The sequence below is a fragment of the Camelus bactrianus genome, chromosome 10 (genome assembly GCF_048773025.1).
Source record: "Camelus bactrianus isolate YW-2024 breed Bactrian camel chromosome 10, ASM4877302v1, whole genome shotgun sequence".
NCBI lineage: Eukaryota > Metazoa > Chordata > Mammalia > Artiodactyla > Camelidae > Camelus > Camelus bactrianus.
This window is the reverse complement of record NC_133548.1, coordinates 22,930,849-22,958,465: the sequence shown is the minus strand read 5'-3', so window position 1 is coordinate 22,958,465 and position 27,617 is coordinate 22,930,849. Positions and strand designations below refer to the sequence as shown.

At 47.2% G+C, this 27,617-nt stretch overlaps 2 protein-coding genes across 2 annotated transcripts in view; one reads left to right on the top strand and one right to left on the bottom strand.

Moving 5' to 3' along the window:
• PAMR1 (peptidase domain containing associated with muscle regeneration 1) overlaps nt 1-24,784 on the bottom strand; it is a 148,215-nt gene extending 123,431 nt beyond the window's left edge. Inside the window, exons 1-2 of the mRNA XM_074372172.1 lie at nt 24,651-24,784; nt 22,882-22,982 (exon numbers count right to left, since the gene is read on the bottom strand). Of these exons, the coding sequence (XP_074228273.1) occupies nt 22,882-22,918 (37 nt within the window). The 5' untranslated portion in view covers nt 22,919-22,982; nt 24,651-24,784. The remainder of the gene's footprint in view (nt 1-22,881; nt 22,983-24,650) is intronic.
• Nucleotides 24,099-26,651, top strand: FJX1 (four-jointed box kinase 1). Its single transcript, XM_010964672.3, has one exon. It carries the CDS (start codon nt 24,397-24,399, stop codon nt 25,696-25,698), a length of 1,302 nt encoding a protein of 433 aa, XP_010962974.3. The 5' UTR covers nt 24,099-24,396; the 3' UTR covers nt 25,699-26,651.
• The last annotated feature ends 966 nt before the right edge of the window (nt 26,652-27,617 follow it).

Here is a 27,617-nt window from a genome sequence, read left to right as displayed (position 1 = left end):
TCTGGATTAAGTTCTAACTGAGAAAGTCCAGAGACCCTTCATCACATGTGTTCCATTATCAACTGCATTGACAACAATAGTGAAAATGTGTCTGTGTGTGAGGATGTTCGATATGTACTCCTGTGGGTTGTCTATGAGGAAGACGAGCTAGAGAGAATTGAACTGTCTGACTGCCTGTCTGCCAGATTATATTATACTCCACTGCTGTCTCCGGAGACCTGTACAAGTAGGAACCATCGTGCAAAAATGACTTAACCAGAATGTAAATGCAAAACCAGCAAATGCTTTCCAAGATTTTGTCAGTGTTTTCTAAACATCCTAATTGTTGGGCATGTTATAGGTCGTCCACCAGGATGACGAAAGCCTTTTCCATCGTGCACCTGCCACTTACCCTGGTAGAGTTTGTATGTTCTCTCTTAGAACAATGTCTGGTTGTGTCCTTACTGAAATTTCCTCTGCTTGGCACTGGTTATTTCTCTCTCTTCTTCAGGTGTTTATTCCTAAGTTCTTGAGGTATTAATTAATCATGCTCTCTTCCCACCCCAAGTTCTAAAGCAACTGAGAGATACACAAAAGAGTCAGAACAGAGGTCCTAATAATAGGTGTACTGCTGGCTACCCAAACAGGGGCATGGGGACTGACCCTGAGGCCTGAGTGAGTTTTCTACTCCTCCTTCTCCAAGTTGCACTTAGCCCAGGTCACAGCAGCTGGACAACTGCAGGCCACTCCCCTCCAGGGCAGAGCTTGCCCTGGTGTGCTCATCCACATTGGAGAGGCCAGAGCAGAAGGAAGAAGGCATACCACCTTCAGGCATCCTAGCCCAGGAAAGGAGCCACAGAGAGTATAAAAGGTTGAAAAATACAGCCACAAATTCCTCCCATCCCTGCATGCGTACTACTTTGTATAGCGGGGTTGCCCCTGCTCCCATCAAGAAGGGCAACCTATTTCTCTGCTCTCTTTTAAATCTGGACTGCCCGCGTGACTTCTGTTGGCCAATAGAAAGTAGCAGATTGACATTATGCAATTTCTGAGCCAAGACCTCAAGAGTCTTCTGCGTTCTCCCTCTCGGAACTGAACCACCAAGGGACGAAGCCCAAGCTAGCTACTCCAGTGGAAAGGCCATGTGGATGATAACTGAAGTGGCCCGGCTGAAACCTCTGCCAACCGCTGGACCTGTGAGTGACATCATCCGGCAGCAGCCAGCAGCCAGCAGCCAGCACCCAGTAACACGCCAAGTGACCACAAACACAGGTGTGAACCCAGCTAACACCACAGAGAACAGAGACGCACAATCTCAGCGGAGTCCTGCCCAAACTGCCAGCCCACAAAATCCTAAGCAAATAAATGTAAACTTGAGTAGAGCATGCTCAGTAATTGCTATTCAGCCCCACCAACCAGGTAAGTCTCTCTGGTATAAGGGCAGTGTGGCTTTCATAGTTTTTCTACAGAAACACAAGAAGTGGGGTAATACCCCCACCGTGAGCTATGCTTTCTGTTCCTATCACGTAGGCTAAAGTCTTCCATAAATGCAACGAGGATGCTCTTTAAACATGGACCACTATTCTCGCAGCTAATGAAAGTTTGTGCAAGTTCGCACAAACCTGGAGGCTTAAAGTGACACAGATCGATTCTCTCGCACTTCTAGAGGTCAGAAGCCCAAAACAGGTCTCAAGGGGCTAAAAGCAAGGTGGCAGCAGGGCTGCATTCCTTCTGGATGTGCTAGGCAAGAATTTTTTTCCTTGTGTTTTCCACCCACCTGAGGCTGCACATGCTCCTGGGCTATGATCCCCTTCCATCGTCAAAGCCAGCAATGGCTGGTTGAGTCTTTCTCAATAAATGACTCTTTGGCCTCTTCCACACTTAATGACCCTTTTGAGTACACCGGCCTCACCCCGATAATCCAGGACACTCCTCCGATTTTCAAATCAGCTGATTAGCAAATTTACTTCCATCTGCAACCTTAATCTCTCTTTGTCTTGCCACATAACACAGTCACCAGTTCCAGGGATTAGGACGGGGACAGTTTTGTGGGGGAGGGGGTGGGCATGGCTCTGTCTACCACAGATAACCGTCTCGGAAAGAGCAGCCCCACACCCCCCAGGAAGGATCAACACTCATCTCTTTGCTTGCAGCTCTCTTCCCTGTTTCAAAGGGCCCTAAAAGGAGGGATAATAAGAAGGCACACTGTTACGACATGTTTTGGAGTTGATCATGTAGGACAGAAAGGGAAACTCGTTGAAAACAAAATCCATTTTATCTCCCGCCTCACTCTAATAGTCCTATGAAGGCCAAGTTGACAAACCGCCCCCGCTTCCTTCTCAGTCACGTTGCCAGTAACAACATTGAAACGGGGCTTGGAGCCTTCAGGCTGGACCCTGTCAACAAAACAGGCCTCCCTGAGTTAAGAGACAATCTGTCTCGATCTGTCAGATGCTACCCGATTTCTGATGGCAATGACAGGAGAGGACTTGACTTCCCCATCTCCATCCGTCTGCCTAGTGGTGGGAGAGAAGTCTCACCGCGGGCTCCCTTGCCAGAAGCCCAGGAAGGAGATGGATGGATTCAAGAACGCAGAACTTTTCTGCCTACTTGGCCAGTCCCTTCCTATAACTGAATGCTAAAAGGATGATTAAAAAGAGGACAGTTTGTAGTAAGTAGGTACATGGACTCATCTCATTTGTTGAATGGTACAAGATACATAGGGTTATCTCTGCAAATGTGACAGGCATTCATTCTCCTCACGCCTTATAAATAAAGGAAATGAGAGTGGGAAGGACCTACTAGTACCCTTAAGGGAATACGTGCAAAAGGAGAATATGGGTCAATCGTGCTAACACTGATCTTCTACGTGCATGCGTGTGTGTACGTGTGTATGTGTGTGAGGACAAGAGACCATCAGCAGACCTGAGACTCGATGACTCAACAGCACGTCAATCAGATAATTTGACAATGGATTGTGCAAAAGAAGTCAATGTCACAGCAGGGTGCCTGAGATATGACGGTGGTGAAGGTATGGGCTTTGAAGCTGATGGAGGAGGCGTGTAAGACCCAGCTTCTTGCCAGACATGAGTGAGGACCTCGGACAAGCTATTTAACTTGGTTTCCTCATTTGTAAAATAAGGATAATAATAAATATTTGCTTCATAGCAATGGATGGGGCAGACTGTTACACTGAATGCCCCCAATGAATTCTTTCTCCCCATATCCGTACCCTTGCATATCCTCCTCCCACTCTGACACTAGCCTCTGCCAGGTGATTGGCTTTGACAGATGGGACATCATCAAATGGGATGCCAACAGAAGCTAAGTATTTGCACACTGGGGCTTGCCCTTTTGGAGTACTGCTACCACCATATAAGAAACCTTAAACATTTTTCTGGGAAGGCCACATGGAGGAAACGGAGATATCCCAGCCGGCAGCCCCAGCTAATCACCAGATGTGTTGTGACCACCAGATAGTCACCATCTTGGACCATTCTATCCTAGCTGAGCCACACAGGCAGATGACTGCAGTCACATGAGTGACCTCAGGTGAAACCAAAGAATAACTGCCCAGCCCAAACTGTAGCACGCCCATCACATTGGTAGAGAGGACCCTTTGTATCTCATACTATTCAACAGAAGAGATAAGTTCATGCACCTACTGGATACAAATTGTCCTCTTTTTAATCATCCTTTTAGCATCCAATTATAGGAAGGAGCTGGCCAAGCAGGCAGAAAAGTCCTGCAGCTTAAATCCATCCATCTCCTTCTCTGGCTTCCGGCAAGGGAGTCTGCTGCATTACTGTTTATTGCAGAATAAACAGCTGTTGTTTTAAACCACTAAGTTTGAGGATGGTTTGTTATGTTGACAATTGTTAACTGATACAGGCTCTTGTCAGGATTAAATCAGTAATGCAAAGTGACAGCACAGTTCCTGACCCAGAAAGTGCCTTTATATATGGGGATGATTACCTTGCCTCAAGTCCAGGCCTACCTAACCTACCTTTCAACTGTTACCCAGCCCAACTGCAACCACCTAGGTCCTTTCTCTACCACGCACTCCAAAACAAAAGCAAAAACAAAAACAAGCAAACAAAAAAACCCCACATCTGTATCAAGTCATGGGAAATTCTAGATTTGAATTTTGGTTTGGGTTTTTTCTTGGTGTTTAACAAACTGATTTTCGTGGACTAGAGCAAAATAATTAAAAATCGGATAATGCTAAAAATCTTATAATAAAAACAGTAGTCTCTTGTCTTATTATTTCCACCCCCAATCAAATCTCTCCTCATTTTAGGAGACCAGTGTTATATATTCTACCAAAACCAGGTAAATATATTACAAAACATAAAAACCATGAACATAGATGCAAAAATCCTTAACAAAATATTAGCAAATTGAATTTAGGACTACATAAAATATACTATATATCAAAGAATAGAATATAGAATATAATCAAAATTTTAATATACAATAATAATAAAATATAATATAAATATAATATAATACATCATGACCAAGTGGGTTTTATCCCAGGAATGCAAGGTTAGCTCAACACTGGAAAATTAGTTAATATTATTCATTACATCAAAAAACCCAAAAATCTCCCCAATAAACTTCCTGTACTCAGATCTTCATCTCAGAATCTGTTTCTGGGAAACTCAACTGGAGAAAATATGCTAAGTACTATTGGCTTAAGCAAGGTCATAGTATGCAATGATTTATGTTTTAGAAAGGGTTTTGGTGACATATATCATTATGGAGAAGAGATTAAGGGCAAGAAGATCAGTCAGGAAACTGTTGCTGATAAGGGCTGGTGAGAGATTTTAGCCAAGTAGGTCAGGAAGGATGGAGAGATGAAGGTAGATGTGAGGCTGAGTGGGAGGTGGAATTGATAAGACTTGGAGACTAGCTGAATGTGGACAGAGGTGGAAGGAAAGGAGGACCCAGATGACACTGGGGTTCTGAACCTAGACAACTCTATGGTGACATTCTTACCAAGATAGAAAACTCAACATAGAAAGGTTTGTGGGAGAAGCTAGGAATCCTAACCTCAGCCGTATGAAGTGTGTTTTCCAGCTCCACCTTACCTCTCTGAACCTTTGATTCCTCACCTAAAAATGATTTCCCCCAGGGTACATACCTGATGCAGAGCTCAAGGCCCTCCATCACCTGGCCCTTGCCTGCTCCTCCAATATCTTCCTCCTTCCCTCTCCTGCCTCCCCTGACCCATCCACACTGACCGTCCTTCTGATCTCAAACCTGGCAAGATTTGTTACCCAGTGCCTTTGCTCTTGATGATCCTTCTGCTCAGAAATCTTTCCCCCAAGATCTGTGCATGGCTGCCTCTTTCTTCTCACTGAGATATCTGTTCACTGTCACCTGCCACTGAGGTCTTCTCTGACCTTCCCTACCTAAAGCAGCCCCTCCCACCATGCAGTCAACCTATATCACAGTACCTGTTTCATCTTCTCAGACATGCCTTATATTATCTTATTCGCTTTTGCTTGTATTATCTACTACCACCGAAAGGGGGCCCCTTGAACACAGAGACTGAGTTTTGTTCACTGCTGTCCTCACAGCAATGGAATTCTGTCCGGCACACAATTGGCAGAACTGGCACTCAAACGAGGGCAACCAACCATCCACAGGTGCTGAGGGCTTATCCAGGGTGCAGGCCTTTAGTGCTAAACCTGGGAAAGTCCCAGGCAAACTGGGAGGGCTGGTCATCCTAACCCAAACCCAGATCCACTAATTCTCTGTACAGTTAGTGCTCCTTCTTCTGTCCTGCTGTTGGGATTCCAAGACTATCTCACGTGAAGTCAAAGACCCCATGCTTTGCATTAGTGCCTGACACAAGGAAGACAAACAACACATATTTATGGAGTGAACAAATGAATGAAACAAATGGCGCGACTCCCGTCAGTAGAAACTGAACAGAGTGTCCTTGTATTACTTCCTTGGTTAGAACCATGTGGCCTGGTTGCTCAGCAACAACATGCCATGGGTCCAACCAGGCATCTCAGAACCTAAGTTGTGAGCTGTACTGAAGTTCCCAGGCAGTCAGCTGTTCATGCTTTATGCTCCCGCCACTGAGGGTGGCTGGGTCTTAGCTCTAAGCCAAAGGATGGGCTCATAAAGCAGGGCAGGGGAAAACTCAGAGAATCCAGATGAAGAAAATGCATTAAAAATATTTTCTCCTTGGGAATTTATTTCCTTCTCATTGGAGTGTGATGACAAACCCTGAAGTCCTGCACATAGGGATGGAAACGGGAGCAATATGCAAGGGTAGGTCAGGACGGCCTTCCCTCACATCAGCCGCAGAGAGGCCCTGAAGGAGCAGAAGAAGGCCAGTGCGCATGCTCATGCAAAGGTGGAGCAAGTCAGGGGGCTGAGCCGGGGAATGAGAGTAGGTGAGAGGTAAACCAGATGGTTCTGGTAATCAGGTTCTGAGCCAAGAGGCAAGGGCAGACCTCTTCTGCTGGGACACAAACACATATGTTCAAGGCCTCAGAGTCTTCTCAGCAGGTGAGGACAGACATTAGAACACAAATAACCCGAGTCTGAATCCCAGCTCTGCCAGTTAACAGAGGTGTGACCTTGGGCAGATTATTTAACCCTTCTAGGTCTCAATTTCCTCATCTATAAATCGGGGTTGCTGTGAGAATTGGAGACTGTGGATCTCAGGCATGTGGCAGAGAACAGGCACTGCTAACTGGTAACTGTCATTATTATCATTACATTACAGGTTTACATTCCAGGGAAAGCATCTTGAGCTGAGGATTGTCGGTGGTTCTGTCCCTGGATAACTAACGATTATTAATCCAGCCATGCTTTACAAGCTGGCTTGGGCAACCTCTCAGTGAGATGGGATGGGAGTAATGAAGCGGGTAGTTTGGGATGCTCTCAGCACAGACTGACTAAACCCTCCCCTCCCCTCCAGTACAAATTCCTGACTTCCCTTTCGATTTAACAGACTTGAGTTTAACAAGATAGCTATTATACTTTAAATAAACACTGACTGGCCAGAAATGCAGCGGTCACCATGAATTAGGAACAAGAGGGGCCACCTTGGTTACATCTCTGCTCTGTCTCAAGCACAGCTTTGAATAATTAATCTGCCACTTTGATAATACACAATGACCAGCCTATTAAGCCAAGAATCCTGCATTTATTAAATGTGAACTTAGTGGCAAACAAACAAAACCTGAGTCAATAGTTGCCTCGCCAGTTATTAAAAGCTCCTCTCCCTGAGGATTCGTGTGGGAGGCAGACCACACGGCCCAGGCAGAGGAACTGAGGAGGAACAGGCAGTAGGGGTGATGGAGGAATAAACAGGGGGCCTTTGAAAGCCAGACCCTGCTCAGGTGGGAGGTATTCCTCTGACAGTCTGAGGTCAGAGCCAAAGAAACCACTTGGATTCCCCACCAGTGCTGTACCACCCCTGGAGCAGCTAGCAGGAACATTTGCTTTCTGTTTGGGCTTTCTGGAAGTTATTTATTGCCCGAAGATGGGACTCAGAGGCAGGAAATATATGTAGAAAGTGGTGGGGATCCTAACATTAGGACCTCTCACCCCACAAATAACGGACGATTGAAGAACACGGCCCCGTGTAATGGGTGACTATGCAGTACAGATGTTAACAGCGTGGGTCTTGAAGAGTAAACAGTTAGGATGCAACTTATGGCACACAAGAGCTACCTCAACTCCAAACAGTTTAGACATTAAGGAAATTAATTCTCACCCAGCAGAAAATTCAGAAATACATCAATTTCTCAGCTGGGATTAGACTCAGCTGAATATAACAGAAAACACAAGGAACAGTGGCTTATATATAATAGAGGTTTATACTTTTCTCACATAAAAGAAGCCCAGAGATAAACAGTCAAAAGCTAGTATGGCCCCTCCACAGTTAGCAGGGACCCACCCTTTCTGCACTGCCATCTTTAGCACGTGATCAAGTTAGCTTCAGGATCACATAATGGCTACCGCACTCTAGCCATCACGTCCACATCCCAGGAAGTAGGAAAGTAAAGAGGGGCAAGGGAAAGGGCCACTTTTAACATTTCATCAGCGATCTGTATTGATAAGGGAGTCTGGAAAATGTGGTTTTCTATCTGGGTACATTGGTACATCCATCAATACAGACTATCTGTTTCTAAGGAAGAACAGAAGAATAGACACTAGGAAGGCAGCCAGCAGTATCTGCTGCTGGAGGCTCCCATGATGGATTATTTAATGACACCCCACCATCAAGGACCCAGATTCTCTCCATCTCAGCTCTGCCATCTTGAGTACTGGCAGAGTCTTCAGAGTGGTAGCAAGTGGCTATGCAACAGTTCCAAATGTCTCATCCAGATGTTGTCACATCTGGAGGAAGAAGACGGAAACTATTCCTATAGCTCTCCTCTAAAAGTGAGAAAACTCTCAAAATCCCACCAGCAGACTTCCAATGGTCAGAACTAGGTCAAGGGGGAAAAACAGCTTCTCCCCTGAAGGTGAGGGTGAGGTCATATCCCTGAAGCACAAGGTTTCATGGGGAAGGAGGGGTTAACTGGCCAAATTAAGTTCTCTAAGGAAGGTAAATGGCGTAGCGGGGTGGATGCCAGGTTCAAAAACCAGCTCTATCCCACTCTAGCTCTGGACCTCAGGCCACAGACTTAATACCTCCAAGCTGGGCTCTCCTCCCCTGCCAGACAGCGATGACCACCTTGGAGGGGGCTGTGAGGCTCAGATAAATCACGTACATAAAGTGTGTGTGTGTGTAATTTTACAGTTCTGTATGTATGGACTGCTCCATGCTTGTGCTACACAAGGAACCTCAAAGAAATTGGATCCTGCTTAAGCTCCCTTACACCAGATTGGAAGGAATCCTAGTCTTCACAACTCTTGAGGCTTCCCATCCCCCGGCTGAGAGAGTCCGAAAAGGACGTTCACCAAACTGCTACTTTCAAGCCGGAGGGAGTCCCGAATCACTCGGTCTCCTGTTTCCATTTCTGCTACTGCTTCTCACTACTTTAAACAAATAGAAGTAGAAATGCTCACCACAGTGGTGGTGGAGCACGGCCCCCATGCTGTTCACTCCAAGTGCTCTGTGGAAATGAACTCCACAGCTGCTCCAGATTCAGGGCCCTCCCTCCACATGCTGCCTGGGGACCCCGCCCCATGCTGCTGTCATGGGGTGCCACTCGCCCGCCTCCTGTTCATGCCAGCGCAGCCTTTGGAAGAGGGCATCTCCTCATTGACCCGCTCCCTCAGAGCCCAGCGAGGCCCAGGAAGCCCCTTGTCCAGCACCCCAGGACCTCAATTCTTCGTGCCCAGTTCTCAGGCAGCCTCAGTATTCTCTCAACAGCCCCTGACCCACAGCCTCAGCGGTGCTGCTCTCCAGTGGACCACACGTCCACACTCACAACCCTGCTGCTCAGTTTGGATAATCCACAACCCTCCTTTAGCCATTTTCCTCTTCCATCTACCACTCCCCACACAACCCACCATCACAGGCCATTCCTGCTCTAATATCCCAAACTAGAACTTGATGGTTCCCTAACACCCCTTCCTCCCCTCTCTCTTTGTGCAGTGGTCGTACGGGTGGGGGGAGGTGGACTGACACCACCACCCTTATAACTGTGATTGACAAAGGTCACCTAAGCCAATAAGCCAACCAGCACTCTAGAGCCAAAGGGACTCAGTAAAGACCCAATTTGAGTCCGTGAGATTTGAGGGAAAATTATTCAAGGAACTTCAGGGGACAAAAACTTTTCCTATCTCCTTCTAGGTAGCGTGAAGGTAAAGCCTGGAGCTGCTGCATCCGTTTTGCCGCCATGTGGAAGCTAGGCTGAAGTTGTATGAAATGCAGAACAGAAAGCTTGAAAGACTGGACCAGGTGATTGATGACACTGGTGAGCCCCCAAATCAAACCAACTCATCAGACCGCCCCCCCACCAATTACACGTGATTTAAATCAATCTTCTTTATTGTCTAAGCTATTTTGGAAGGCGGAGTGGGTTCTCACAGTTAGAACATGAAAAGACCTAAATGACCCCATGAGGCATCCAGAAATGGTCCAGATCTTAGAAAGATCTTAACCCTCCCTGGCTCGGGGAAGAGTAGCTGAGGTCAGGGGAAAAGGATGAGAAACCACTACCTAACCTCATGACATAAGTAGGCTTTTAAAGAAGTTAATCCTAAACCTGAAGCAAGGAGTATCTATGAGGGAACTCATTCATTTGTCCATCCACCCACCCACCTACTCATGCACTAAGAATTAGACTTCTAGCCCCTTGGGTCCCTCCACAGCTCAGCACCAATATCTAGGCTCCATCCTCCTCCAAACAGTACCACTTTGCAAGCTTTTAGCCAATTCAGGTAATAACCCTGTGTATTAGTCAGGGTTCTCAGGAGAAACAGAACCAATAGGAGATATAGATAAAGACAGATAGATAGATAGATGGATGGATGGATAGATAGAAATACATAATTATTACAGGAATTGGTTCACACAGGTAGCAGGCTGAGAAGTCCCACGATCTGCCATCTGCAAACCGGAGAACCAGGAAAGCCAGCGGTGTAATTCAGAGTCCAAAGGCCTGAGAACCAGGGGGCCAATGGTGTAGGCCCCCATCCGAGTCCGAAGTCCAAGAACCAGGAGCACCAATGTTCCAGGGCAGGAGAAGGATGTTCCCACTCATGCCAGCAGTTTGCCCACCTGCTTTGGTGAGCGGGATCTTCTTTACTCAGTCTATCCATTCGAATGCTAATCTCTTCCAGAAACACCCTCACAGACACACCCAGAAATCATGTTTTGCCAGCTATCTGGGGGCATGCATTAGCCCAATCGGGTTGACACGTAAAATTAAGCATCACCTCCTGGCTCCTGGCCTTAAATGATGCTCAAGTCCCTCTCCCTTCCTTTCTATCTCCACTGCTCCCATTCCAGCTCAGACCCTTCTCATCTTAACTCCTGGTCCTGGGCAGCTTCTTTTTTTTTTTTTAAATTGAAATATAATCAGTTACAATGTGTCAATTTCTGGTATACAGCACAACATCCCAGTCATATATATTTTTTTCATTTTCATATTCTTTTCCATAAAGGTTATTACAAGTATTGAAGAGTTCCCTGTGCTATACAGAAGAAATTTGTTTTTTGTCTATTTTAATATATATTCTCAAACTCCTAAATTTATCCCTTCCCACCCCATCCTCCTGGTAACCATAAGATTGTTTACTATGTCTGTGAGTCTGTTTCTGTTTTGTAGATGAGTTTATTAGTATCCTTTTTTTCTTTCTTCTTTTTTTTTTAGATTCCACATATTAGTGCTATCATTTGGTATTTTTCTTTCTCTTTCTGGTTTTATTTCACTTAAAATGTTAATCTCCAAGTCCACCCATGTTGCTGCCACTGGGGTAGCTTCTTAATGGTCACCTATCTAATCTGCCTTTTGATAATCTGGTGCCATGAAGCATGAATCTTTCACTCTAAAGTGATCCCTTGATCATTCCCATCTGTTCAAAAATATGTGCTGAGTATAATGAATTTAAACACACCAGGAATATATAAAAGTTTTTTAAAGGCAAAGAAGAAAGTCCTTTTTCTTCAAATTTCTTTTCCCCAAGGTAACCTATTGATAACAGTTAGCTACGTCCTCCTGGATTCTTTCCCAGTTATACATATATTTTATATGTTTTTTTCAACAAAGCACACTATAGCTGTATCAAAGTTACTACCCTGCAAGAGAGGGAATGCCCTGAAATCACATAAAAAACCAGCCCTCCGTGATTCCTGAGGGCTACATTCACTCTAAATAATGGAAATTTAAATTCAACTGCCTGCTGGGGGAGTATTCCGAAGCCCACAACTCCCATTTTTGTCGCTGCTGTATTTCTGTTGTTTTGTTCTCCACTGGTTTAATTAGTGCCTGGTATTGTCTAAAACGATGTCATTTTTATTCCAGTTATGGCCAGAGGCAGTTAGCACAAAATTCACAATATTTTTAATGCCAATAAAACTATTCAGTCTTATGGTCCTGTTCCAGCAACTTTCAAGGTTACAACACCCAGCGTCTGAAGGCGCCGAGAGAAGAAAAGCCTTCCCTGGGCGCCTTAGATACAGCGGCTCCAACACGGCCGGGTTGCACTCCTGGCCGGTCGTGGGGCCTTGGTCTCCCAACAGTGCCCAAAAGAGTAGACTGACTCAAAGCCTTGGCTCAAAATTATATTATGACAGTGCTGGCTTTGGTAACAAATATTCTAACACAGACTAAGACTGATTAACTGTTCTGTCACTGGTTCCAGAATAGCCAGTAGTGGTGGCAGAGCTGCCAGGTCTGGGCCCTTTTGAGCTGGCTTTCCAGTATGGAGGGGACATCAGGACCAGGTGACCTGGAGACACACTGGCCCAGGTTTGAATCCAGCTCTACCATTTACGAGCTGTACCAAACTGAGCGACATACTTAAGCCCTCTGAACTTGGTTTCCTCGTCTGTGAAGGGGGGTATAAAACACACCTGAGTCGGTGAGGATGTGTGAGCTCCCTGGCCTGTAGCGAGTCGGTAAACGGTAACCATTGTCAGCTCCCCGTTTGTTCGAGATGAAGGCTTCTGCCTTCCAATAAGTAGTTTCTGATGATCTCCCCCAGCAACATCCTCAGAGAATGGAAAAAAGTCACAAAGAAGGGGTAGGTGGCCAAAGAGAAGATTTACTGACACTGGGAAGGATGCTTATGAGGCTGAGAGGAAGGGAGGCAGCCAAGCCGGGCCTCTGTGGTGCTGGTGTTGCCAGGAGGCCCTGTGAGGACACAAAGCATTCCCCCAGCCCCTCCCGGACTGGCCGTACTCCCTGCTTCTCCCTTTTTCCTCAGCCTCTCGGGGCCCATGGCTGCTCTCCTCTTTCCTGGGAGACACAGATGGTCAGCACAGAAAATGCAGTCTGGATTTGAGCTCACCTGCTACAGGACTGGCTAAATCATTATGCCCCAGGGCAATGAACTGCTCTCTCTCTCTCTCTCTCTCTCCCTCTCTCTCACACACACATAATAAACCCTACATACCTTCTGTGTGCTTTGTATTCCCTGCTCCCAAACACCATAACGTAACAGCTAGTGACAGAAAAATCAGAAATGCCCTATCACTTTTCTTTACCCTAATAAAGATCTCAAACTCCCCTCCTAATCTGAGAGGCAGCCTTAGACAAATTTATGAAAAATTTGGATCTGCTAATGGTCAGAGTCAAAAGACAAGTGTTGCTATTGCTGTGTGGGTGTGTTTGCCATCATAATCAACATTTATTCAGACCCAGGGCAGACATGTGACTGTGATGTATCACCAGGTGCCTGATGCTGCTTGGTTTTGACTTGCACTGGCTCCTTATAAAAGACGCACAAAACACATCCTGTTGAGATCCTGCAGTTCAGCTCTGCTTATTTTACTTACGTTAGAGTTTCCTCACTTTCATTTTAAAAGTAGTGCAAGATTATAATTTTCCCAAAAATCAAACAGCACAGACTGTTGGGGTAGGTACACATGGAGTGATGGTCCAGCACAGAACTGCTCCATTATATGCTGCCTGCCCTGTCACCCTGTCATGTGGCAAAGGCCAGGTGGGCCAGTGAGGGAAACTTCCATCCCCAGATGGACCAATCAGATTTCCTTTCCTGGGAACATAGAAGCTTGAACGGGAGGTGACTAGAGATGAGATACCATATACCCGCACCTTTGAGAGAAGGCCCTCCTGCTTCCCCACCTGGTGCTGCTGAGTTCTGGTACTTCCCAACACCCAATATTTGGTTCCTCCACTGATGCTGGGAACTACTCCAGCATCCTTCCTCCATTTCCGCTCACAGCAAAAAAAAAAAAAAAATGTGACAATGAATATATGTATGTTCATGTATAACTGAAAAATTGTGCTCTACACTGGAATTTGACACAACATTGTTAAATGACTATAACTCAATAAAAAAATGTTTAAAAAAATAAATCCATTTCTGCTTCCTGACTTAGCGGGTCCATTTCTGTCGCTTGCCACCACAGGCCCCTCAAGTGATTCAAGTGTAGTGACTACAAATTTTACAGTCACGGGTACCAAATTGTCACATCCTTCATGACTCTAGGTCTGATCTTAACTTTTAACTTGAGCCTCCACACAAAGCCATCAGCACTCACACAGCATACCTTCCCCCATGCTCCAAATGTATACGATACAAGGTAAAAGTGCCTCCCACACACAGACCTTTTCCTAAGGAGCAATGCCATTAACCACTTAGTATGTCCTCCCAGACACATTTCTATGTGGCTGAGTGTGTGGGTTTTAATATTTATTGAGTGCCTACTATATGCCAGAAACTGTATTAGAACCCTCACCTACTCTTATATATTTAATCCGTACTCTCATTTAACTCTCACAATACTCCCATGAGGCAAGCACTAATATCCCATTTTACAAAAGAGAAGATCAAGGCAGGACGATTTCTACAGAGTGTAGCCACCCTCCCCGAGCCTAAACAGCCACACAGATCCGTCACCATCCCCAGTTAAATGACCCTCTCAGTGAGGAAAGGGGATAAGGTCAAGGATCCTACTTTGGGCTGTTGGCTTGGTTTCACCCTGTGTGGGCAAGGGTATCTCTCATGTACAGGAGCAGAGAAGCAAGAGAAAACTTTTAGTTTCTCAACATTTCCTTTTTGCCAGAGTTATTTGATGATCATCCTTCCCCTCAAAAGTCACTTAGAGAATAATCCAGTGATCAGCGATTACCCCTCCCCTTCTCTCTCTGACTCCCTCTGATTAAATTCTGTTTGTTAACCAACAGAAACTGGCAAGCAAAGAAAACTATTTCAGAATAATCTCTCTCCTTATTCGCAAACCCTTTCGGTTTTTCTTTCCCTCCTCCTTTCTGTCATAGCTGCTAACAAGAGAAAAAGAAAGCAGCATTTACTAGGAGAGGACCTTTTAAATATTCCAACTTTGAGAGAATTGTCTTCTTTCTCTGCTGTCCTTACTGGCATTTTAGTGGTCACTGTAACATACATTCAACATAGACAGATAACCATGTGGAAAATCAGAGGTAGTGACAGAGTCTGCAGACATGAGTAGAAGTAAACAAAGAAGGTATGAATGCCACAGAAGAGCTCTGATGTGGAAGTCAGGTAAAGTGTGTTCAAGTTCCAGGTCTGCCAGGAACTAGCTGTGCATCTTGGGTTCATCACACAAACCTCTGAAGCTCAGTTTTCTCCTTCCTAAAATAGAAACCGTCACTAACACCTGCCCCACTACCCCTTCCTAGCAGGTTGTTGTAAAAATCCAACCAGACTGGCATGGGAAAGAACCGTCATTACTCCTCAGCCCTTCTCTTGCTATTCCTCAGGCCCATATTGTCCTTAAAATGCAGCCATTCTTTAAACTCAAGCAGGCAAGAAATGGCCTCTGAAGTTTCTTTCTTTCTTTTGTCCTTGGGTAAAATGAAAAGGAACCAGAGATATTCAGGAATGAATTACAGTGCCTGGTATACAACAAACATGCCTGGCCCCCCAGAGGCAGTTCCCTGTTCCCCCAAGGCAAACTCAGAGTCAGTTCCTGGGAGGGGTGAAACCAGAGGAGAGATTACAGCAGGGGGAACTTGCCCTGCCGAGCTTAACTCAGCTGTCCTCAGAACTACCAGGTCAGCCAACCCAGCCCTCTTCTTTTCCAATCTCTGTATCCCACCCAATAAGAGAGCTTTCCATGCTACAACAGGTCTCCCAGGAGATGCGCTGAACTCAATCACACAGCAGAGATGGGGAGAGATGTAAGTACCCATTTCCAACATGTCTGGAGTAAGACAATGTGCCAGGACCAAGGGAGAGATGACTTCATTGTAAGAGGCCCCGTTGCTAACTGGCCAATGTGTTTCCCAGCCCTAGGAGGTCTCCCAGCACTCTAGTTAACATAACTTCCGTCTTTTGGCAGACCAGAGTTGGAATTCCTCTTCTGTTACTTAGCAGAAGTCTCCTGGGCCAATGAGAAGTCTTACTTCTCATGATGCTCGGCTTTTCCCAGCAATGAGATGGAGGAATAACACCTCCAGGAGCTGGAGAGAGGTCTTAAAGGCTGAGTGCATGAAAAGCTCTCACACACCGCCTTGCTTGTAGAAAGTACCCTGGAATTGTTCAGTGCTGTCCACCAGAATTCCGTTCCCACCTTGATCACAAGAGAAACCGCGACAGTCTGTGGGCCTGAGGAAGAAGCTGTGATCCTGAGGAGGCCTGAATGGGAGCAGCCCTGTGTTATATGAAGGAAGAGGGAAACGTGGCCGGCTTCTCCACAAAGGGGAGACGGAGATGGAAAGGAGGGACAGATGGACGAAGGCCTCCCACAGTGATGTAACCTCCCCTCCCCCGACCCGGGGGGCCCTCCAGATCTTCAGTAAAGTCACTAAGCTCCTATGTTCAGCCCAAGTGGATCTGGGTGGGAGTGGTTAAGACACTGAACTTCACACTCATGCTGCCATGTGTTGGAGTCAAAGTAACAAGCATGGATGTAAGAGGTGGACACAGAGGGACAAGCTTGAGGGAAAGCCCCAGGGACTCTCTGGAATGGAGGGAAAGTTTCTGGACCCTCCCAGGCCATGGAAGAGGAATTTGAGTCAAGGTTAACTGGATCTCAAAAGGGCAGGGAAGGTTCAGCCAACAACGGAGTAACACCTTTGTCATAGATGTTATTGTCTGCCTGTGGGATGCCGAAAACTGGTTTTAGACAACAAAACCCAGAGTCCAGAAAGCCAATACACTCTTAACAAGGGCTGCATGCCTGAAGAACATGTACCTGGTTTTACATCCACCTCATTGCTGTAAAAAGAAACTTCCTCGCCCTTCTCTATCCCCCACCAGTGAGTGTTCCTAAGTTACCCCTTGTTTTTGCATGTTCGTCCATCCCCTTTCCAGACAAACAATGATGACTCTTCCCGGGCCTGGAAGTCCCTTGGTCTCCCATTTAGGCTGCGATTCTGACGACACCCGTCTGCACTGCAGTGAGCCCCCAGTTATAAATTACTTACCTGCTGGCCATCATTTTAATGTAAATGGATTTTAAAAAGCAGCAAAGGAATATATTTTCATTTGGCGTTAAAGCATCCATTTTTTATTTGAGTTCGAGCCCGGTCTAGCAGAGATGGCAGAAGAATGGCTCTGAGGCTAATATAGCTAATGATTATGATGGAGATCCCAGGAGCTGCCGGCATTTCACTTGCAGCCACCTCCAGTCCAGCTTCGCTTCCTGCAGCAGGTTTTTTTTTTTTTTTTTTCCGCAGCCACTTCCATTAATACCCACCGCCTTATGATGGAACCATTATGATAATACCTCTGCTCTCGGCAGCCTCGATTGGTCTTGACACATTATCACCCTAAGAGCTCAGCCACGTGGCACTAAGTCCTATTTATAATAACCCTTGGCAGGAGCCACCAAAATAAAACCTGGTACTTATGGGCCACCTTTCATCTAAGGAAATCAGAAAGCTTCACAAGCTTAATTAAGCTTCAGCATCTATCTGACTGACGAGATGCTCAGGGCCCGGGGAAGCTGAGTGAGCATCACTAATTGCTCAGCGGATAAGCCTCTGGGCTGCAATGAACAAAGAAATCACAAAGCCCACGAGAGTTACCTCCTTCAGTGGCAAATGTTTGCCTAGCGAGTTTCTCCAGGGTTGGGTGACAAATGATAGGTGAGCGATGAAGGGGCCGCGGAGAGTTTCCCATCTGGCGCATCTCAATCTAGGAAGGGGGCCTGAGATTTGTTTCTTTTATCAAAAGAGAATTAAGTTAATCCAACACGTTCAAGTGCTTTTAAGGGTGAGGAAATTGAGCTCCTGAAACATGTGGGAATGAAGGAGCTCACATGCTGTTGTCTCTGCTCACCCCAATGTCCTTCCTCCCCAAACCCTGACCTGCAAACCCCCAGTTACCCTTCAAGACCCAGCCTAACATCCGCCTCCTTGGTGAAGCCTTCCTGACCTTCCCTAGTTGAATCAGTCGCTCCCTCCTCTGGGCTCTCGTGCGGTTTCTATTTCCATAATAGCTGGAGCAGTCGATAATATTTATTGAGCACTTACTAAGCGCTTAATGTGCATTTCATTCACACAATAATGTTATGAGTCAGGTGCAGTTATCATCTCCATTTACCAGATGAGTTAACAGGCCCAGAGAGGTTAAGCGACTTTCCCAAGAAGGCACAGCTAGTAAGTGCAAGACTCAGCCTGGCTGCAGAGCATGCGTACCAAGAGACCACCCCACACTGCCTTCCCAGCAGCACAGTTGTGATGGAGGAGTTCTGTTTATACGTTTGCCCCCTTTCTGCTTTTCAAGCTTGCGTGTGAGAGGTATATCACATGCGAGCTACAAACAATAAAAACTCCTACCCAGACTCCAGAGGCAGGGCAGGTCCAGAGTGGACTCATTCAGGAGCTTGGTGACGTCACCAAGGACCCAAGTTCCCTCTATCCCTCGATTCTGCCTCCCTCAGTGTGTCCACTTAGTTCCTCTTGCAGTTGTGTGATGATGGCCTCAATTCTAGACCTGAATCATGGAGAAAAATGTTGTATCTCTTCTATGTCTTTTTGTAACAGTACAGACATCTTAAACAAAAACCTCCCTGTGGACTTCCCTTCAGGAGTCATTGGCCAGAAGGGTATTATATATCCATGCCTAAACCCAACACTGGTAAGGGGACTGAAGGCACTGCGACCGGTTTAGCGCAGACAGGATCCAGCCTCCCCTCCAGCACCAGGCCCAGCGAGGAGGATGGAGACCTGCTAAGAAGGAGGACAGGAAGGGAAAGGGTGAAGAGAAGACAGCCAATGCTTCCTGACGCAAGTGTTAAGGACAAGAGAAAGTCTGATGCCATCATTTTCTGCCCAGTTCTTTGGTCTTTAGTGCCTGAACAATAAATGTCAGTAGAACTAAATTATAGTAGGGGAAAAAAAATGCGTGTCCCCAAATGTCCAGTCTGGAACTTTTACCATCCTATCCTGGAACTAGGGTACGGTGATATATGACTGAGATGTGCGTCAGCAACTGCTCTAAAATTGACTAAATTAATTCACCAAGGCTCCAACCTTTAGATTCTCGTCTCTAACACCCGTGGCTACAGGAACCTTTTCCAAAAGCAGGTCAAAAAGAGAGCTACATGAAATAAAGAGAATCATACGACTGTTAGTCTCACCATAAATTAAGGGCTCGTGTCAACCTTGACTTTCTTTCCAGAAACACAGTGTGTTCTTAAAAGCGGGACTCAGTCAGGCAGACAGGTTGATGGCAAAGACTATTATGTCTCCTGGCCTCCTTCTAGCTATCCGACAGGATTTACCTGGAGCCAGATGTATGACAATACCCGCCCTTGGCAGCCAGGTATGTTAGGATGAGATCAGTGAAGCAACTCTTGGGAGATTCACATCATAGTCAAATAGAGAGATATCAAGAAAAGGAAAATGATTCCCCAGCAGAAAAATAACGTACCCTAGAGGGAGACAGAGTAAAGAAGGAAACACAAATAATGAAACTGCAGCCTAGAGAGGGCAGAAAGCTACCTGAAGTCACACAGCTGGTAACAGCTAAAGCAGGTGTCATAGCCAGTTTCAAGGAATGCTGTACTCTGCTCACTGACATGCTCCTTCCCTCTCCTCCATTTTGTAGAAGCATCTAAAAGGGTGCATTTGGGGGCCTCTATTTGGGAGGGGCTTGTAACTCAGAAGACCCAGAAAAAGTCAGGGTTGAACGAGGCAGAGTAGTGACAGGAAGCCAGCTGCTCAAGGCTGGCTGGAGGCTCCGGCTTTCAACAAGAGTTGTGCTGGGGATCTTAGTCCAGATGGACTGACCCCAAAGGAAAGGGAAAGAGCAACATTTTCAAGGAAGATGCTGATCTGAGGCATGAAGAGGGTGCATTAGGCTGGATCGCCACCTGTGTTAGGTGTCTCAAGACCCAAGGGAGGCTCGGTGGAGGACAGCAACAGGAAAAGGAGGAGACCCTTACCTGGGCAAAGAAGCAGAGGAACAGGAAGGAAGGGAATAATAAAAATTAGGAGTCTGGGATTAACAGATAAACACTACTTTATATAAAATAGATAAACAACAAGGACCTGCTGTATAGCACAGGGAGCTATATTCAATATCTTGTAATAACCTATAATGGAAAAGAATCTGAAAAGTAAGTGTGTGTATATATATATATATATATATATATATATATACACACACATACAAATCTGAATCACTCTACACCTGAAACTATCACAACATTGTAAATCAACTATTCTTCAATAAAGATAAAAAATTTTTTAAACTAGAAAAATAGTGAGCTCTTAGTCTTTTAAGAGCTTTAAATACAGGGACTGATTTAACCATCCCAATAAGCTGTAAGGTTTGTTACTATTAATTAATTACTATTCATCATCAGATATTATACAACTGTTATAACTAGTGTCAGTAATACCCAAGAGCACTTTTATTACTGCGTTTTACAAATGAGTACACTGAGGCACAGAGAGATCAAGTGAATTATTCAAAGCCACGCGCGTGGTAAGTTTTACACCTTGACAATCTGGCCTGAGGGTTCATGCCCTTAATTAACTGTATCCCTTAGTAGCAACCCCAGAAAATATTTCAAAGCAAAAGTTAATCCAAGTTGAGCCTCTTTCTATTTAATTCAATCATTCTAATATCTGGCATTTTCCCAGTAGTTCACAACTTGAAAAGGGTTTGGCCTCCCTCATTCTGGAATCTTGGCCCTACCATATACTTGCTGTACAACTTCAGGTCCATTACTGGCTAAGCTTCAGTCTTCCCAACTGTAAAGTGGGGACAAGACCACTTGTTGGGAAAGTGAAAGGAGAATGTTATGTGCAGGGTTTAAGTCCGGTACCAAGCCCATGATAAGCACTCAGTAAGTGTTTGCTGCTAATGCTGTTATGGTTACCATTAATACCTCACATGAACTTCACAACAACCTGTGAGGTAGGTAGGACTGATCATCCTCATTTCTCAGATGTGGAAACTGAAACTCACAGATGGGAGAATAACTAGCCAGAAAAGAGAGAGCCAGCAACTGGAAACACCAGACTTAGAGAATCTCCCAACTTCCACCTGCTGCCCGTGTCCAACCATTAACTCCACCTCCTCTCTCTTCGCAGGAGGCACCGTTATATAAGCCAGATCATTCTTCAAACAGGACTGTGAAAGAGTGTGAAGGAAGCAATTGGAAGCTCTGAGGACTGTTAAGAAAGTTCTCAAGGTGCAAATAGGCTGCTACATAGGGACAGATGGGCAGCATCTCCCCTCATCCCCAAACAACTGCCAGAGAAGCAAGCCTGAGGTCACACATTGTGAGAAACTGTGCTGTCCCAAAGAGCCACCAGGGCTCAGCCCTGGGCGTGGGGGGCTGTCCTCAGGCTGGAAGTGGAAGAGAATGGGAGCATCTTCATCTTACAGGTAAACAGAGGAGTGTTTTTAAACACTGTCTAAAATAATCATTTTAATAATGCATTTAAACTGCATTCCACTTTGGGTTTGTTTCTGTTTTATTCCTATCGCTTTCTATAACACTGCATTCCAATGTACTTGTTCAAGTTTCTACTAGTGCTTCCTGTTCTGGTACCCAGTGAATTCAGTCCTGTGGCTACAGGCAAAGGGCTGTGATACAGTTAGTCTGTCTTCTGAGATGTAAGATCTTAGCTGACTGCTTTAAGGTTTCAGTATCTTCATCAATACCAGTGATGTGATTGGAAGATTCTGGGATTTGGAGTATCTGGGTTGAAGCCAGCCCTCCCAGACTGAAAGTTACGTGCTTCCTTCTCTTACATTATGTGGATCCTTCACCAGTATTCTTCTTCCTTACTTGAATGAAAGTTCTAATTTTGTATCTTTTAGCAGTAAGCAGTTTTTTAAATGACTTGATACATGTGATTTGCAGAGCTTTATCGCATTAACATTCCAATGATTTATTCACCAAATTGTTATTGAACACCCACTAAGTGCCAGGCACTGTGCCAGGCAGCTACAAAACAACAGACAAGACAGACTCATAGAATTTACAGTGAATTACCCTTTAAAGTTATTTAACATTTTTGTGAACAGAACAGCTAGAAACACAGAGACCCCAACTACTTTGGATTTTCCCATATCCCCAGGACATGGTGTGGTCCATGGTACCCAAGTAACATTTTCAGACTTTAACTTAATTAACCAACTTGTTGAAAATGTATGTCTAGTTAGATGATATTCTACTTATGCCCACAAGGTGGAGATCTTGCTTACAGTTTACCCAAGTGGAAAGCAATTCATTAAAAAGAAAAAAAAAAATTCTCAGAAGTTAAACCAAAAGACAAAAAATTAAATTCAACTTATCGAGCACATTTTTAGTGCAATAACTATGTTAGGTGGTAAGGCGAATAGAAAGTTGTTAAGACACGGTCCCTATCCTCTACGGAATGATGGAGGTAAGCCACTTCCACAGAGCAGGAAGACAGTACCTCAATGAATTAAAGTTTTGATGTATCCATATGGGAGTCATAGTAACCTCAACATCAGATAAGATCTATAAAAATGCATGATATAGCCACCGTTGGGTACAGAAGAGATTCAACAATGACCCACACTTCAGCCAATATGGAAACACTGGAGGGCATACTGGGTCAGCTCTGGAAGGCCCCCAATGTGGTCTTTGGAAGCCTCTGCTCGGTCACAAAACTTAGGGTGTCTAGAACATTCATTCTTTGGAGAACAAAACATAATCAGCGCCAGCTGATGAGCTGATACAGTTGAAAACCCCCATGTGCATCTGATGGGGCGATAAAAAGAGAAAAGAAACACAGAAAAGGAAACAGATTTCAAACTCCTGCTTTCAGAGGTAGATTCCACCCTCAACCCTCCAATCTCCTGTCTTACCTGGGAATCTTGGTTTGGATCTGGGACACAGTCTCATGCAGAGAGGGAAGACAGCCAGTGCTTGTCCACGAGCTTTCCTGGTAGAGTGAACCCAAAAGTGGCTGGAAGACAATGTGGTTGATGTTTTGTTTTTTATCTTTTTTTTTCCTCCTCCACTCCGTTCCCAGCCACTTCTTCCCTAAAACTAGTAAGTCAAAAGCAATGGGGGGAGTCACTTGTTGAATTGAAAGTCACATTTTGGGAATAAAGTGTCTTGCTAAATGACTGAGGGAAAAAATGAAAATGCTGGGAACTTGATAAAAATAGTGAACTTTCTTGATGGAGGGAAAATCAAGTGGCATGCTGCCGGCAGACCCCAGTTTGAATTTTTGTTTCTCTACTTGCTACCTCTGGGATCTTGAGCAAGTCCCATCCCTCCTCTGTGCCTCGGTTTCGTCATGGACAAACAGCATCATTTCTTTAGAAAAATGGTCTCTGAGTTACCCCTACTCGCGCTAGGTCGGATCCTGGGTTGTAACGCTCTCACGGCAACCTGAAGGTCTCCCTAGAATGTGAGCTCCGTGAGCACAGGGACCGCATCTGAGGATTTTGCTGCTCTGCGACCAGAGCCGAGGACTGTCGCTTTGTGGAATGGATGAACGAATGTATGGGAGCCTGCCTAGATGCTCAGCTTGCAGAGTCCCTCGGGAAAGGCGGAGCTGTCAACCTCAATGCGCACAAGCCCGTAGTGACCAGTGTGGTGAGCGCGCTCGGGAAAGAGGATGTCGGTTCAAAGTTGTTTGCTACAGACGGTTCTAACCCGGCTGGAGTCACATCCTCTGTGGCTCGGAGAGAATCCCAGGGATTTACATAAGGCAGGGTGAATCACACCGTCGGAAACGGAGAAGGCAAAGGGACCCGCCCCAATTCATGCCGGGCGGCTCCGGGAGTTTGGTGGAGGTTAAGCTGAACTTTGCAGGAGGCCAGGAGCTGCCCAGGAGAAGGGACTGCGCGACACCGCTAACCCCCACGAGAACCAGGGGCGCGTCGCTCCCGCCCCGCGCGCTGGGTGCCGCCCGCTCCGAAGCCCCCGCGCGGGCGCAGCCAGCCGGGCTTCCTGTTCCCGGTCCCTAAGCCCCTGACTGACTGTGGGGCCTCTTCTCCCGCTTGGAAGAGCCATCGCCGCTTTAAGGAGAAGAGGAGGGGAAGGGGGCGGGGGAGTGGGGGTGGGGAGCGGCGGCGGAGGAGGAGGGGGAGGGGGATCCCCCCTCGCTCCCACGTGGTCCGGGCGCCTGTGAATCGCGCCCGCCGGAGGGTCTCACAGCGAAATACAAAAGCAGCTGGGAAGCGGTAGCGAAGCGAGTTCCCAGCGCCGCGCAGAGCGCCGGGCAGAGCCCTGCAGCGCCCCGCGGCCGCGATGGAACTGAGGCGCCCGGAGCCCCGGAGCCAGCGAGCTGCGGGGCCCGCCTCGCCGCCGGGACCCGGGCGCCGGGGCTCGGCTTGAAGCGGCGGCGGCACCGGCGCGGCCGGGGGAGCATGGGCAGGAGGATGCGGGGCGCTGCCGCCACCGCGGGGCTCTGGCTGCTGGCGCTGGGCTCGCTGCTGGCGCTGTGGAGCGGGCTCCTGCCGCCGCGGACCGAGCCGCCAGCCTCCCGGCCGCCCGAAGACCGACTCCCACAGCGCCCGGCCCGGAGCGGAGACCAGGAGCCCGAGCCCCGCTTTCCTCTGCTCCCGCCCCTGGCGCGGGACGCCCGCGGCGGCTCCCTGAAAACTTTCCGGGCGCTGCTCACCTTAGCGGCCGGTGCAGACGGCCCGCCCGGGCAGCCTCTGGGTGAGCGCATGCGGCACGTGCCAACCAGACGGCCACAACGGGAGAAACGCGCCGCGGTGCACGGGGGCGTCTTCTGGAGCCGCGGCCTGGAGGAGCAGGTGCCCCGGGGCTTCTCCGAGACCCAGGCGGCGGCGTGGCTGGAGGCGGCGCGCGGCGCCCGTGTGGTGGCCCTGGAGCGCGGGGGCTGCGGGCGCAGCTCCAACCGGCTGGCCCGCTTCGCCGACGGCACCCGCGCCTGCGTGCGCTACGGCATCAACCCTGAGCAGATACAGGGCGAGGCCCTGTCCTACTACCTGGCGCGCCTGCTGGGCCTCCAGCGCCACGTGCCGCCCCTGGCACTAGCCCGGGTGGAGGCTCGGGGCGCGCAGTGGGCTCAGGTGCAGGAGGAGCTTCGTGCCGCGCACTGGACAGAGGGTAGCGTGGTAAGCCTAACTCGCTGGCTGCCCAACCTCACGGACGTGGTGGTGCCCGCGCCCTGGCGCTCCGAGGACGGCCATCTACGGCCCCTGCGCGCCGCCGGGGGCGAGCTGGCCAACCGCAGCCAGGCGGAGCTGGTGGACCTGGTGCAATGGACAGACTTGATCCTCTTCGACTATCTGACGGCCAACTTCGACCGGCTAGTCAGCAACCTCTTCAGCCTGCAGTGGGACCCGCGGGTCATGCAGCGCGCCACAAGCAACCTGCACCGCGGCCCCGGCGGGGCGCTGGTTTTTCTGGACAACGAGGCGGGCTTGGTGCACGGCTACCGGGTGGCGGGCATGTGGGACAAGTATAACGAGCCGCTGCTGCAGTCAGTATGCGTGTTCCGCGAGCGGACAGCGCGGCGCGTCCTGGAGCTGCACCGCGGCCAGGACGCGGCCGCCCGGCTACTGCGCCTCTACCAGCACCACGAGCCTCGCTTCCCGGAGCTGGCTGCGCTCGCCGAGCCCCACGCTCAGCTGCTACAGCGCCGCCTGGACTTCCTCGCCAAGCACATTTTGCACTGTAAGGCTAAGTACGGCCGCTGACCAGGGATTTAGCATCCCCCGGAGGAATAAAGAGAGAGAGAGAGACCTCTGGCTGGGGAGTGAATGATGGGGGAAGGGCCGTTGCCTCTACCACCGCCTGGGACCAGCCGGCCAACGCCCAGCTGGAGACTCGAGAGTGAAGGCGGCTAAAAACTTCAGCTTCACCCACCTGCCCCTTTCTCTCAGTCCCAAGCTGCTTGCTTTCAAAGTTCTGAGAGGACGCACTCACCCAGGCGAGAAGTGTAACATTCCCTCCACCCAGCCTATGAAAGGATTCTTCCCTGTGCCAGCACGGAGTTTGCATCCAAAGAAACTGGCTGCTGCTGGAGTTTGGCCCCCCGGTGGCCGTCTCTGTGGGAGATACATCCCATTCCATGGCCCCCTCCTTCCCTTTCCGAAAAAGGAAAACTTCTATTTGAGCCTTTGGGCTAATTCTACAATTTCCTACCAAACGCAGCGCTGGTGGTCCCCTGAGCAGGGCTATGACATTGGCTGGTGGAGCCCCCTTCCTGTGTTCTCCCTTTGTTCCGGCTCTGTGATGGTGAGATCACTGTTAAGAGCTGGGGAACCGCTCCCGATAGGACAAAGGGAGCGGAACCTACAGGATGGGGGGGAGTCCTGCAGACCCTGACAATTTGTCTGTCTTGTTCCTTACAGCTTGTCATTTTGGCCTGAAGGCTACAAATGCTGGACCGGCTGTATGCACTGACTCAAATAATGAATTTCTTCTTCCTCCCCCTTCCCAAGCGTCCAAAATTTTGACAGTGATGATGTTCACCAGAAGGGGGAAAAATCAATTTCATGCACTTTACTTTGTTTTTATTTTAATTTTTTTATTAAGAAAAATTTTTTATTTGACAGAATTTGCCTTCTATGTATATATGTGCATAAAGTGTGGTATAAATATACTAAACAAACTTATATTTCAATAAAAGGGAGTTTAAAATTTAGAATTTAGTTCCTGTGGTTTTACCTGTTTGAGGTATCTGATACCCTGCCTAGTTTTAGAATAAGCGCTAGAATTTCTCCCTTGTGGATGTGCTTTTAAAACAAAGGGTGCATGTGTATCTCAGTTGTGACCACGGAACTTAGAGAATTGAACAAAGCAAGAGCAGATTCCCTGCCCTGCTCCCTCAAAGAAACCCTAGTGCTGGAAATTTCAAAGTTCATCATGGAATGTGGGGGAAGGTGGAAAGAGACATGGAAGGAAAGCATTCCATTTCCTGGCAAATAAAACCTTGATATAAAAGGATTTCACTGTAATATAGGCCTATATTAATCATTTGGCAAATAAGGTAGAACCAGATGTGCAGACTAAAATATGACAAATGCTCCCCCCTTTAAACCTAACTACAGTGGTCATGTGTTGCACATGATTTTCAGCATTGTAATTACCATGCATCACAATGTGTACACATAATAAGCTCAGCACATATTGCAAACAGGTAGAGAAAGTCATAAATTAATTCTTCTCTTTAATCTCCCAGCATAAGTTCCATTGCACCCACGAGATCCTAATCTGCAACATCTGGCTTCATCCAGTTCTCTTAAGGGATTGTACTGTTCTCCCCCACCCCCGCCCTCGCCCCCTAAGTACTAATTCCGTGGTCCCCTCAGAGCAACCATTGTGAGACCAGGAAAGTGTGTAGTACTTTGTATGTGGCATTTGGACTCTTACTTCCTGGGGACTTCAAACTTAGAAAATACTTTTGGATTTTCTTAACTCCTTTTTAACTCATAAGGGAGAGAAGGTGGACTTGGTTTGTGTCTTTTTTTTTTAATGACCCATTGGTGTTTTATCTTGGCATTTTATTTGATATATGGGTTTAAGTGATCTGTTATCGTCTTTTATTTAATGACCTTTAACTCAAAGCAACTTAATAGATTTTTAATAGATTTTTATTTGACTTGCATTTGTA